Raw genomic sequence first — 13,882 nt, 5'->3', positions numbered from 1 at the left:
ACCTGAATGTCAGTTTCAGACTTATTTTAAAGAAGGATAATAGCCTTTGGTCAGTGTAGAATAGTTTTGATTTAGAAAGTAAGATGAATCAGAAAAAAAAAAAATGCAGTGATCCTGGCAGATTACATGGTAGATGATAACAGAATGTTATTACGTTGTCTATATATACCCTGTAGAACCGAATTTGTGTGGTATTTACATAGTCACAGATTCGATTCTAGGGGAATATATGGTCGATGCAAAAACTTCACATTTCTGCAAATGGTTAAAATTATAAATGTCTGGGGATCCGAAATGAAATGCATGCTACTTTATTGGAGACTTATCCAAGTCATGCTAGCTCTGTCTTATTTACTGACATCTTAGGACATGGGGAATATGAATTGATGTTGGTGAATTATAGATCAGCTTAAAAAAATCTGGTCATTGTAAAACTAAGTCACATGGTAGGTCTGGACGACCTGAAAACTAGCTTGATAAATGAATAATTCTAAAAAAGAGCACTTAAATAAAAGAGTGGAGAGGGTAGATGTGAAGAATTTTCCTGGCTACTTTTTTTGTTTTTTGTTTTTTTAAGCTCCTGGATTGTCTGCAAAGTAGCACGAGAGGTATCGGCTTGGATTCACTTCTCAAGGCAGACGAATGGGCATAGGGGAAGTTTATAGGATTAAATTTGGGATGCTTTCCTGGGATGGTATTACGCAGTCTTCAATGTAACTGCTTGTAACTTCAATCGTAAAGCAGTGGGGAGGGGCGGGGAGGGGGTAGATAACTCGATGCACAAACGAGAGTTGCCCTGCTTTCTGTGTGAATTTCTGTATGGGGACCTGCTAAGTGCATTCGGAGTTACTGATTGCCTAGTTTTATTCAACCGAACTAGATTCTGGTAACTTTTGGGTGACCCCGGAGAGACAAAGCCAAGACACATCTATTGTACATCATATTCCCCTTCTGTTTGATGGCTGTTCTTTGGGCGTGGAGTCTTTTTTCCAGTTCTCCCTCTGCACGTTTTCCCCAATGTCTTGATGTCACCCCCATTCCCAGACTCAATTCCTTTAGCATACAGTTATATATTCTGGCTGGTTGTTTTATTTACCACTGTAACTCGAAGGGCCGGGGAATGATTTCTGGGGGATTAGTGGAAAGGGCATGGAGGGTTAGAAAAGTCAGTTTCAAACAAAAGCTCGGATTACCTGAGGGGCAAAGGAGATGGGGTTTGGAGTGATGAATTGTCCTACCACATTAACATCTGGCTGGGAAGACCAAATGCATAGAGTGGAGTCACTTGATTACACGTATATTATTTAGTTAAATTTGTGAAAATTATGAGATGCTCACAAATCCGGTGATAAACTTCCTCCTTCGCCATTGGCTGGGGCGGTCACATGGCCCCCTAACTTTATTCAGTTGACAGCAAGTAGGAGGGCCCTATGGAAGGAGAAAAAAAGACAACACGAGAAAAATTAGTATTTTCTACCTTCAGAAATTAATGGCCATGAGTTCGTATATGGTGAACTCTAAGTATGTGGACCCCAAATTTCCTCCTTGTGAGGAATATTTGCAGAATAGCTACCTAGCTGAGCAGAGCTCAGACTATTATAGTGGCTCTCAGGGTTCGGATTTCCAGCATCAGGGAGTCTACCCACGGTCAAACTACAGCGAGCAACCCTTCAGCTGTAGCAATGCCCAAGGCTCTACGGTGCCTCCGCGGGGTCATGGACAGGAGCCATCGGGCCCGGCGAGCCACTACCCGGGCCAAGGGGAGCATTGTCCCCCGCCTCCAATTCCCAGTTCCCGGGCCTGCAGCCAGCCGGCCAGCCTCAAGCAACCTCCCAACGGGACGGCCCTCAAACAACCCGCTGTGGTGTACCCCTGGATGAAGAAAGTGCATGTAAATTCCGGTAAGGTTCCTCTTCTGACTGCGGTCGCTCTGTCACCTCCCACCCCAGTTCTACCATCTCTGAGGTTGTTACCCCCAAGTGCTTCCCTAGACCCAGCTAGGAGTTGTGGACTATGTCCGAATGTGTGTGTGTGTGTGTGTGTGTGTGTGTGTGCATGAGCGTGTGTTAAATGGATGCCACAATTACTCTCCCCATAAATTTTTATAGCTGAGGAAATAGGCCGTTGGCCATGTGGTTTCTTGGCTGTATTTGGGGGTGGGGAGGTGGGATGGGTAGGGTGTGTTCCATTTTTAAAAGGAGAATATATAAGAAATGAAGGGGAGGAATGTAATTTACAAAATTTAGAGATTCCAACATTCATAATTACTGTTTTTTGTTATTGGGGGTTGGGTTTGTTTATTTGTTTTTTGGTGGGGATTTAATGACCCCATATACTACAAGCTTGTGTGTGCACGCGCGCGTTTATGCGCGCGCCCGAGGATTGTTTAAAAATCATAATGGAGTGTAAGCTCAGATTGAACTGCACTAAACTTGTTCTTATGTAGCTTACATTTACGTCTATTTCTTTTGTTCCCCTTCAGTGAATCCTAATTACACCGGAGGGGAGCCCAAGCGATCCAGAACAGCCTACACAAGGCAGCAAGTCCTAGAACTGGAAAAGGAATTCCATTTTAACAGGTATCTGACGAGGCGTCGTCGGATCGAAATAGCCCACACTCTCTGTCTGTCTGAACGCCAGATCAAGATCTGGTTTCAGAACCGTAGGATGAAATGGAAAAAAGACCACAAACTGCCCAATACGAAGGGCAGGTCTTCCTCGGCTGCCTCGAACCAGCATTTACAGCCCGTGTCCAAGGACCATCACACTGACTTGACGACTTTATAGAGGAGGTGAAATCTCCCCCCCACCCCCACCCTTCCAATCTTTCCCATCCCTCCCCCCAATTTCATCCCTTGCTTCTGAACTGTGCTGTGTGTAGAACTGACATGATCCAAACACAACCTGCATGGAGCAGGCAAAGCCTCCCCAGGCTGTCAGCTTGCTTTAAGGTGCTGTGCTGTACAAAGCGGACTCGCTGAGGGTACTTCAGACTTTCTTGGCATTCTTCATACTAGCACAACCCCCAAACTCTCCAGGCAGGAAGTGGAAAGTTTAGGGGAAAATTATATAGAGAGATATATAATTATATATGTGTGTATGTATGTATATATAATTATATATCGAAGGAGCTACTGAGTCTATAAAAATCTGACGAGTCATTAAACACAAATGGAAATTGCATCTTTTCGGTTTTCAATTTTAAAGTGAAGGTTTGATTCTATGCCAGTATCAGTCTTGATGTTCTGTCTACCCTCATCCCCCACCTTATACAGTTTCAGGGCTTATGGAATGTTGGAGAGTTCAGGGCAAAGGGCTTTCAGCTGGTTACAGGATTTGTGAACTTCCTGGGTCTTCTCTCTTGTGGCGGATTATGATTTAAAGTCCCCGCTCACGTTCAGAAACCCCCAAAGAAATACCTAGGAAAAAAAGTGGAAACGGGTTATTTTATTTTCAGATTGTGTTTACGTATTTATTTATTTGTCGATTAGAGGAGCACACACACATTAATACGCGCGTTAAGCCAAAAATCCTAAGCAGAGGAGCTGAAGTTTAAGGCTCCTTTTTGTGAAAAATCATACAGAATTTATACGGCTTAGATTTCTCACTTTACCAAGGATTTAGTACTCTCTTCCTCTTCCCCATCCTCTGTGGGAGAAATGCCCTAACCCTTTTATAAAGAGAAAAAAAAGGGGGGGACACACATATCGACCCAAAGTCAATTTCTTTAAATGTGTTTAGACTGCACAACTGGTTCTTCGCTCTGCTCACAACCGCTTTTGTGGGATTTTTAAAAAGGGAACAAATGGTCAAACATTTTCATTGTGGGGAAACCAAACAAAACAACCCCACTCTTCGGTGCCATGGTAGAGATCTTCTTACCTTCTAACTCGATTCCCAACGCACAATTCACCTTGCACACCAGTCTGTTTAGCAAAGTATTGTCTTACCAGAAATCTGGAAAACATATTGGGGCTGGGGGTGGGGTTGGGGGAATGCTGTCCAAATAAATAAGAAGGCAAGCAAATTGAATCAAATGGTCAGGAATAGAAGGAAGTTAGTTCCAGGAGGGGAGAAAATGCCTTTTTTGCTAAATAGAAGTGAATCTTTTATATCCTAGTCTTGGGTGATCTAATGCACCCTTTTAACGTTTTCAAGTCATCTGTCTCACCTTGAGTTCGGCAGGAGAATAACATGAAAAATACTCAAACCAAGGGAAAGAGATTTGTTGCCATATTTCTTATACTTCTCTGTTAAGAGAGGTTTGCGGATTTAAAAAGAAATTGTGTGTGTATATGTGTGTGTACGCGCGTGTGTTTTAAACACTCACCCTTTAAATGTAAGTGGGAAAATGGAAAGGTTCTTTCAAAGCTGGTTAGAAACCAAGCTTTTCATGTTTTTATACACACACACATACATACATACACACACACACAATACACACACCCATCCTCAATTCTCTTAGTTTCTAAAATAAAATCACCAAATAAAGTTATTTGAGTTATTACAGAATTGAAAGGAAGGAGAAAATGTGGAGGAAGAATTAGGATTAAGAGAGAGATCATAGAATTGTATTATTTCTCCAGACATTTTAGAAAACTCTATAGGTATTTTAAAAATAGGCTGAAATGGAGAAAATGGCAGTTCAAGGCATGTGTTTGCTTCTCAGTACGGTTCATGCCCAAAGGGAGCAGGTATTAATTAATTTGAGTTCTTTGGCTGAAAATAGGTTCCTCTAAAGTTTTTTTTTTTTTTTTTTTTTTTTCCAAGACTTGGTCTTTTGTATTTAATCCTGGAGACAATTCTTTGTTCTTCCTTGGGGTGAGCCTGATTCTCAGACTTGCACATGGCAATTCTTGAATATCTACATGTCGTGATATTAAAGATGGATATTCCTGCATTATTTGCATCATTGTTTCTATGACAAAAAGCACTGAGTTCATACATAGTAAAGACGTCTTTTTTCTGACGCCTTCACGTTGAGAAGCTGAAAAGGTATTTTACTGAAGTTCGGCTAAATTACAGAAACAGGTTCATCCAGAGGACAAATTTTCTATTCGATTAGCTGTATTTCAGCCGGGAGGACTGACCTCTAAACCCTTAACCTTTTGGACTCTAACTACCCTTCTCTCTCCCTCTCTCTTTTCTGACATGGAGACCATTTGGATGCAGCATTTGTAAAGGTTTTTCCTTAGGCAAATTGGTCATTGCTCTCTCTGTTCTCTGAAATTCACATCCGTATTTTGAAGCTTTTCCATGAAATGTCTATTTTGCATGATGTCCAGCCACAGAGATATTCCTCCCACCCCCTTAGAAGTTCAGGTTACTTAGACCCAGCTTTCTACCAAATGTCACAATTGGTTAACTCAACTCTCCCTTACTCTGGCTGAGAAAGCACACAAGTATGTTTTCTTGGAAAAAAGCCAAGGCTCCTTCTCTTACTTAGAGCTAATACTCTGGAAAGTAACTTAATCAAGGAAACTACCCCTTTGTTTATAAGTCTCAACTTTCCTTGTATGGCTCAAGTGATGGGCTTTTGAAATGTTAATATATACTGGATGAATGTGAGGGCAGACCCAACTCTTAAATTCATCTTGGGATCAAGGATCCATTTGGGTTTGCTGGAAGAGGCCCACACTAGGCCAGTGGCCTCAGGAAACCCTCTCTGTGGTTCCAGCCAAAGTGAGTAAGAGGAGAGTTTCCATCTGTGTTCCTACTGAAAGGGGAGCTCGACAAAAAATGAGCTTTATGGCCCATTTGCTATTATTTTTTTTTCCATTTTGTTCCAGAAAATATGAGCCAGAAGTATTTTGTTTTGTTTTTTGTTTATGTTGTTGTTGTTATTGTTGTTTTAAATTCTGGTGGGGGTGATTCTGTGACTGAAAGTGAGAGAGGAATGTTTTCTTGAAGAAACTGCTCCTCAAACATCCCAATATGTATTTGCAGCCTTTTGTTATGACATCGTCAAGCAACACCTATGATATCTGTCCACATAAGATGCTTTTATAGAATCTACCAATGGTTTTGCTGCCACTGATTAAAGTATTATTTATACTAATTGTTGCCTGTAGTTTTGATGTAATTTGTTCATATATATTTGAAATAATAAAAGGTGTAGAGAAACTATTCTGTTTGTTGCTTTGACAAAAGCAGTCTTTGTAAGTCTTGAAAATTAAGTTTCAACATTTGCTTGCTTGTTTTCTTGCTTGTTTATTTGCATACTTATTTACTTGTCATTCCCCCCAAAATGATAGAATAATAGGGGTAGAGGAGTAAACTGGACTTACCTTAGTTTTGCTTTTTAAAAAAAACAATACTAAAGTACACCTTTAAAAAGTCCCTCCTTTTTTGGGGGGTGGGTGGGTGGAGGGAGTGCCCTACTCTAACAGCCTTTTTCACCAGACTACTTTTAAACGATCTGACAAATCACCTTGACTGGAATGCTGTTGTTGGGGAAGAACCTTAGGTTAGAATAAATTACCCTGATACTGTCTGATTATTTTCTTTTGGGAAAAATAGTTGACCAGCTTATACTAAAGGGCTGGTTTCCAAGTTTGTTTCCCACCTGATTACTGTCAGGAAAGTACTCCTCTCCACCCCCACCTTTCTCTTGAACCTTGGAGCCCCACAGAGCACTGCATTCTGAGATGGATATCGAGTTCAAGCTGTTAATTGACAACTAGAAGGAAGAAACTAAATCGTGGAAAAAAACCCCACAAAAATAACCCCCATCCCCAAACATACACTATTAACAGGCTGGTTGTATCAATTGCTTTAACATCTTAAACTAAAAATTTGGGGATGCTTAAACTTTTCTGGAGCTGCCCAGTCAATCCCTTTCCTCCCCCCCTCCCATGATAGAAGCTCCATAGACAACAATAAACACGCCTTGCTATAAAAAGTGGCGGGCGCTATTTTTATCTAGAGTATTTTTCATATTTGACTTGTCTTTCCTTGAAGAGTAGCCAAGGCAGGAGTCCAAAAATAGATGGTGCTTGCTCGAGACACGGAATGAGCACAATGCATAAAATAAGACATGTGTGCTTAATATATGGAAGAGCTCGGCAGAGACGCGTGTACATGTGTATTTATAAGTGCACAGACATAAGTTTAAATATTCAGACACATTTTATGATTATACTTTGACCGTCTTCTGTTTAATGGCTCCTCCTGTTACTACCAATACATCAATAAAATTCTGTATATTATATCACCACTAGTCGTTAAGGAAAGAATGGGGAGGAAAGGCAGAGTCAACAGCAAACACCACTCACTGTACAGTACAGTAAGCCAGGACCTTCCCAGCAGAGCCCTTCCACACAGCCTCCAACGGCCATGTTTGTCAGCCCTTTCCCCTGAACTGGGCGATCGTAGGGATCACCAGCAGCCTAGGGAGGGCCATTCATAACGGGGAGAATTTTCAAAGTGCAAGGAAGATGATAAGAATAGATTTCTACAAGTCCCGACCACGTGATTTGCGAAATAATTAATTCAGCACGTCCCTTAAGAAACACGGACTCGTCATTAATCTGCCAAGCAAAGGACTCTATCAGACTTGAAAACTGAAGAGATCCCAAGAATATAATATACAAAGGGAGGGAGCGGACTCTTTCTCTGCACACCTAACCCTCTGTAGCAGGCGAGAAAGAGCAGCTCGGTATGTAAACATTTTACTACTTTTATTTCTTCGGATTTAAATCCTTAATGAACTTAGCTGTCAGGGGGGTTGACAAATAGTTCCCTTGGCTTCCTGATTTGGAATTGTACGACAGTGAGAAGTTGTTAGAGGCTTATATAGTGACCTTTGATTCAGAAAAGCTTTGCACTTATGAAAAATTGCTGAGAGCGGCCAGAGGTTCTGTATGTATGCATGTGTGTGTACGCGCACGTTTTGCTTGGCGATAGCAAGAGTTGTAAAGAAAATGGCAAGGCTGTGGGGTTTGCATGTGTGCTGAAATGGGGCTTAGATTTACTGGTGTAACTGGGAACAATGCTCGCTGTCAGGGCATCTGCTGCCTATTCTTAAACCGGTGAGAAAAGGCCCCGGACCTCTTTTCAAGCAAGGGTCGTAAATTTTTCTTTGCGTCATAATAGAAGGCTATAAAATCGAGTTGAAATTTTACCCAAGGCAGGTTTTAACCAACAGATAATGATTTCCGAGTTGCTTATTCTCCCCCCCACACACACACACACACAAAATCTAGGCATTGATGCTTCCCTCACTCAGAGTAGGCATCTTTTTTTGCTCTTCTTTCTGTCTTTTCCTCTCAATTTTCCAGAACGGGGGAAGTGAATAAAATGAAGGAGAAAATATCTATTTTTCGTGATGGAGATCTGGCTATCTTTAGGAGACAGAAAGCCCATTTGGGAGAAGCATGAGAAGACAAGAAGGGAAAGGGGCTGGCGAAAAAGAGACTATCCTCTCCACAAATAATTTTAGATTAAACAACAAAACAAAACAAAACAAAAAACAACCTTCTTTTGGGAGGCAATGCTGGTTCTCCCTAGGCCCGGTGTTTCACCTCTCTTGGATCCATCCATCCATCCCCTGCTCTTCTTAAACATTTCAAAGGGGGCCTGGGAGAGAAGCGCCTTTTCAGTTCCAAGCAAGTCTAGCTTTTTTCCTCTGCGAAAGAGAATTCTCTGTTTCTTGCTTTGGAATTCCCTTTAATAGAGTCTTTTCAGTAATATTGTATCAGATACCTCCCTGGGAGTTTTTTATGACTTCCGTGGGTTGTTGATGTCTCCCTCCCCCTATTTTCCCCTTTTCTTTAAATACATGTGTTGGTGGATTTTTTTTTTTTCTTCTGGCAGGACGGGGACAAAGTTTTCCCCGTTATGAATTATACATTCAAACAATAACACATTACACATTAATTCAATTATTCAAACATGACAAATGTTTATGTATTTTGCTGGTGACTCAGGCACAGATTTGGTTCTTATCAGGAACTGCTCGGATATTTTTCTCAATGAGAATTTACTTTCCCCTTTATCTCTGCACTTCTTAACCACCCAACTTTCCTTTTTAGATCCAGAAGGGAAAATATTGCAAAATGCCGGATTGGACTCCAGTCTCTCCTCTTCCTCTCCCCCCCCCCCCATACCCCATCTCACTACTCTCCCAAGAACGGGGCTCCTTGGGCACCGGGCTCAGGATATTTTATCAGTTTGACAATTGCCCGGGTTGTTGTGATAAATCATCGTAAGTAATTCTTGAAAGGGTGTGAGGCTGTTGGGGGCCGGGCGAGGACTGTAAATCTTTCCGTTTTATTGCTCTATGAACATATGCTCCGATTGAAGAAGTCTTAGATCCTTTCCTTAAGACAAATTCCCTGCAAAGCTGCCCTCCCTTTCCGACTAGGGATTAACACTTGCTCCCCGTCTGCTCCAGCTCCTCCCCAGAAAGACTGGGATTTAGTGAGGGTGAGGAAAAGATGGCTTTGGACCCTTCTACTGGGTCCAGAAAGAAAGCCAATAAAGAAAGCTCACTTTGAGAAGAGGTTCACTAAGCTAAACAAAAGAAGAAAGACTGATGGATTTCCCCCCCCCCCTTTCTTCCCCCTACCTTTTTGGTAGGGAGGGGGTGCTGGTTGTTGCTTCCTCTATTTCCACTTAGTTTTTCCCGATTAAAAAAAATATTCAGAGGGGAGAGAGGAAATCTGGGCGCTTTCTCATTCTGTCTAAATTATGTATTGTGTATGCATGTACAAAAAAACACACTCCGAAAAGAGAGGAATTTTCATTGAAATGTAGATATAAGATTTGAAATTCATAAGCATTTGCAAGAGATGGACTGAAGCAGCACATGTGTGTATATCTTTGTCTATAATAAATAAATTGAGTGTGTAGAGGATGTGTATGGGATGGATTATATAATACATTCCTCATACATGTCTATGTGTAGGTGATTAGGTGAATAAACAGATTCGTGTATGACTGTCAAGGCTGGCAGAAAATAAAACACAGAGAAAGTCTTTTCTTTCTAGGCATTTGTATTTCAAGGCAGAGTCCACGATACCTTTTTCAGTGGGTGGTTTAAAATGACCCTCCTCCTCAAAAGAGAGAGAGCAAATCGTGGGAAGAAAAAAACAAACAAACAAGCCAACGAGAACAATCGGCTAACAATTATTTACACGGAACCTATTATCCTTTTATAATTGGACCCCAATCTTTTTATAACTGACTTGCAAAGTCATAGAAAGCAATGTAATTTAGATAAATGTTACAATCCACTTCTAGTTCGGAAGGTAAGGCCATACATTACTGTCAGGCCTCGGGCTGGGGCTCGGTAAGGGACCTGAGGACAGATACCAACCATTGCCCCTAGCTCTGGGGGCTTCAGTTACCGGCAAACCTGAAACAAAGGAGATGAAGATATTCGGGGAGAGGGCTTGAGAAGTTCAGAATCTCTGTAGATAAACACTACACATTAGTCACACGCATCCACCCCCGGGGAACGACTTGTCTCAGCCCCACATCACGCTTTTCTTGAGGGCTCTTCAATCTCCGCTGCTCCAGGAAATATCCTCTGGACATGGGGAAAATAGGAAAGAAAGCGAGCAAGAAAGAGAAAGAATGAAGACATAGAGAGGGTGTTTCTAAGAGAAACATTTCAATCTAGGCTCTGGGGTTGCTGCTGGGTGCAGATTCGTCTCTCCTCTACCCCCACACCCACCATCTCAGAATTAAGTCTCTCTTCTCTTCTCCCCATCCCACTGGTGGCGGATTAATCATTTATTTGATCAGCAAGGCCTGGCAAAACTGCCATTCAAATTAATTAATACCCTATGTGTTTGTTTTACCCACAAGGAAGAGAGAGGGAGAGAAGCGCCGTAGTAAACAATGCAAGCCAACGGGATGGCTAGGCGTCTGTGTCGCAGGAGAGCTGGCTTGGGGCAAGCTCTCTAAGGCTCGACTCTGATCGGCCCCCTTCAATTTCTCGGTGAAGAGACAGTCTTGGAATCACTGGAAACCACCAGGCCTCTTTGGCCCAAGGGACCCGAGTGGCCAGAAAAAGAAGACTCTCTCTCTCTCTCCCCCAAGATAGTTGGTTCTTTTCCCTCAAAAGGGAGCCGGAAAGTTGCAAGGTGGTTACGGTGCTCTCCTCTTACTCCTTTCCCACCCCCATCCCCACCCCCACCCCGGGGATTGGAGCCGTGGGGTGCCTGCGCGCCCACTACCTCCTGAGACCCTCCTCCTTCCACCAAGCCCACCCCAGCCCCCCAGCCATGCCCGTGCTCCGGGGATGGACAACGTGAAAGTTTCAGCTTCAATCAGAACAATCTGCTCCCGGGATCACGTGAACAAATATGCTTCGCGTTTTAAGGCAGCGCTTGTATTTTCCGATCGTGAGGGGGTTTCTGGGGCTCGCTCCAAATTCATAGAGGGCCACGTTCTGAAATCAAAACAAACCCAGACTGGGGGGGGGGTAGAGGAGAGGGGGTGGGGGATAGAGAGGCACCCGAGGCAACCTCAGCGCTGGAGGGCGGCGGATGGCATTGGGAAAGGGTTTGTATCCCACACTGAGAACTCCATCCTTCCTGCCTTTATTGGTCGTTGAACCTCAGCCTGGTTCCATTCTATCGGGAATACAGTCTGCATGGGTATATGGAAATGTCTGTAAAGCTGCAAGATCAGGTTTAGGACAGTATTGTCTGCAGACAAAGGGTGAAGGATATATTCTCACAACTGCAGGCGCACTTATTGAGACTGAGGAGACCAGGTTTATGATAAATTGAGACCCAGGTAAGCAATTGCATGACAAACAAATGGAAACCTTTGAGTACAGGGCCGCACGCTGCTGCCTTTAGCGAGATACTAAATATGATTTATTTTGTGTAATCTGTGATCTTGATTATTGCCAATTTGTTAGCTAGCCCGCATAGACCTATATACACTTATACATATACATCGAGGACGATGATTAATCGTAATGAGATGCACTTTGTGGGGAAGCTCCCCGGGTTCCCAAAGGTTAGGAGAAGATATTCACCTCCTTCTTAGACTGGCTGGTGGGGTGGCGGGTTTGGAAGGGAGGGGGATGAATTTAGAGGAGGGGTTGGGGAAGCTGGAGGAAGGTCGGGGGGGGTGTCAAACTGTAGTTCGGAAAAGAGAATGAAAATGAAGTAAATAAAAAAAAAGAAACTTTTTTAAGGCTGTCACTGACAAAGTAAGATGGAATGTCATATTAATTCCTTGTCTTGGGCTGTTGGGCAGGGTGCAAGAAGGTTGATTTATATGTATTTAAATAAACTCAGTGGCAATGTAGCCTCTATGCATTGTTCTTTAAACCTTTCCACATGCATGCATGGGACTTTTTTTTTTCCTCAGCTGTTGGGCTAATATTTTTTCTTTTTGTATGAAATTGCTATCAAAGTATCTTCTCCACCCTCCCCCAACATATTTAAGAGCATAAAATAATATAAGCCAAAAAGTGCTTTTCTTTCAGCACTTATTGGTGATTACTATCTTGACCGAGGTTTTAGGTGATTCTAGGTCTCTCTCTTCTCACCCCATTTCACTGCTTCCGCAAAGTAATTAGACTAAATAGAAAAATCTATATTTTTTTCATCATTCTATTCTTTGCTTGAACATTATTATATTATTATTTTGGTTCCCAGATTCAGACAAAACCCTGAAACTATCTTTGGGGCTTTTCCTCTGGATTCTTCTCTGTGGGTCTAGGGCAGGGAAGACCCACTTTTGCTGAGAAGGAGATTTAGGATCGTAGGTAGAGGGGGGAGCTCATCTTTTTTCCCTACATATTTGCAATATCTTCAGCAAAAACAGGGGAGATGACTCGGATCAAACTAGCCAAGGATATGAAAGACCTTTTCAGGTGATACCCTTCTAGATGCGTCCCCTCCAGCCCTTTGCAGCAATCAGAAGAGACAACAAAGTTGTTTTGTCAATTGCATGTGCCTGGCTTGATCAGAACTTAAAGGCGCTGGACATTTTTCTTAGCTCTATGCCTCGGAGCTGTGAGTCTGCCAAGTTAGTCAGCTGAATCCAATTACCGCCACCAGCATTTCATTTGGCCCCATAGATGCAGTCACTTATAACTTCACCGAAAATTTCAATAATGCCAGGATTGGGTCTATGCCTGAGTAATCCTAAAGATTTTCTCAGGGAGGGTGGTAGTGAGAGCTAGAGGAGGAGGTTTAGGGGCTGGGGACGGGAATTGTTCTCCTGACAACTTTGGATTCGGGCTTCCACATCTTGTTCCTGGAAAGGATGCTACAGTCGGATGGCCCACAGCCAGTGCGAGGAGCATCTGATCTTTTGAGATCACCAAGTTGGGATCTTCCTCATCGGTGGGTGGGCCAGAAGGAAGAGGTTGGGGCACTGGGTACTTGAAGTCTAGACTTGGCCAACTTTAGCTTTACCTTTTCTCATCCCTCAGCCCTCAGACTAAGCTAGATCAGCTTCTACTACAAAGATCCCAATGGTGGCCATGAGGATCCCATGTCGATAAGTAATTAAATACAAAATGAAAACTTACCTAGTTAGTCAACCGTTGGTTTAAAAAAAATGAAAAAGAAAGGAGGATTTTGTTTGGGGGTTTTGTTTTCCTTTTTTTTTTTTTTTAAGAAAAAAAATGTGAACGGTATGCTGAAATCTCTTGCGGCTGGAATGGGGAGAGTTTGACGGCCTTTTAGTTTTCAATGTCTTCTTCTGGAAAGGCTTCTAGGCTTAATGAACCCCATTAAAAATAAAAAAAAATAATAAAACACTTAAAGTTGATGTCCGCCCACGTGAATATATTATATAAAACGTTATTGGGATAGGCCTGAGACCAAGAACCCAGAGAAGGATGGCGCTTTAGACACTCAACTCCCCTTACTCCCCTAAATTCCCGTTTGTTCTTCCTGTGACCAGC

At 42.6% G+C, this 13,882-nt stretch overlaps 1 protein-coding gene across 1 annotated transcript in view; it reads left to right on the top strand.

Moving 5' to 3' along the window:
- The window catches only part of HOXD4 (homeobox D4), a 31,295-nt gene that overhangs the window by 16,002 nt on the left and 1,411 nt on the right, over window positions 1-13,882 (top strand). Inside the window, exons 3-4 of the mRNA XM_074303040.1 lie at window positions 578-1,901; window positions 2,483-2,792. Coding sequence (XP_074159141.1) covers window positions 1,490-1,901; window positions 2,483-2,787 — 717 coding nt within the window. The 5' untranslated portion in view covers window positions 578-1,489 and the 3' untranslated portion in view covers window positions 2,788-2,792. The remainder of the gene's footprint in view (window positions 1-577; window positions 1,902-2,482; window positions 2,793-13,882) is intronic.

This window comes from Sminthopsis crassicaudata, chromosome 3 (genome assembly GCF_048593235.1).
Source record: "Sminthopsis crassicaudata isolate SCR6 chromosome 3, ASM4859323v1, whole genome shotgun sequence".
Classification (NCBI taxonomy): domain Eukaryota; kingdom Metazoa; phylum Chordata; class Mammalia; order Dasyuromorphia; family Dasyuridae; genus Sminthopsis; species Sminthopsis crassicaudata.
Note: the sequence above shows the minus strand (reverse complement) of the source record. Positions and strands in the feature narration are given on the sequence as shown.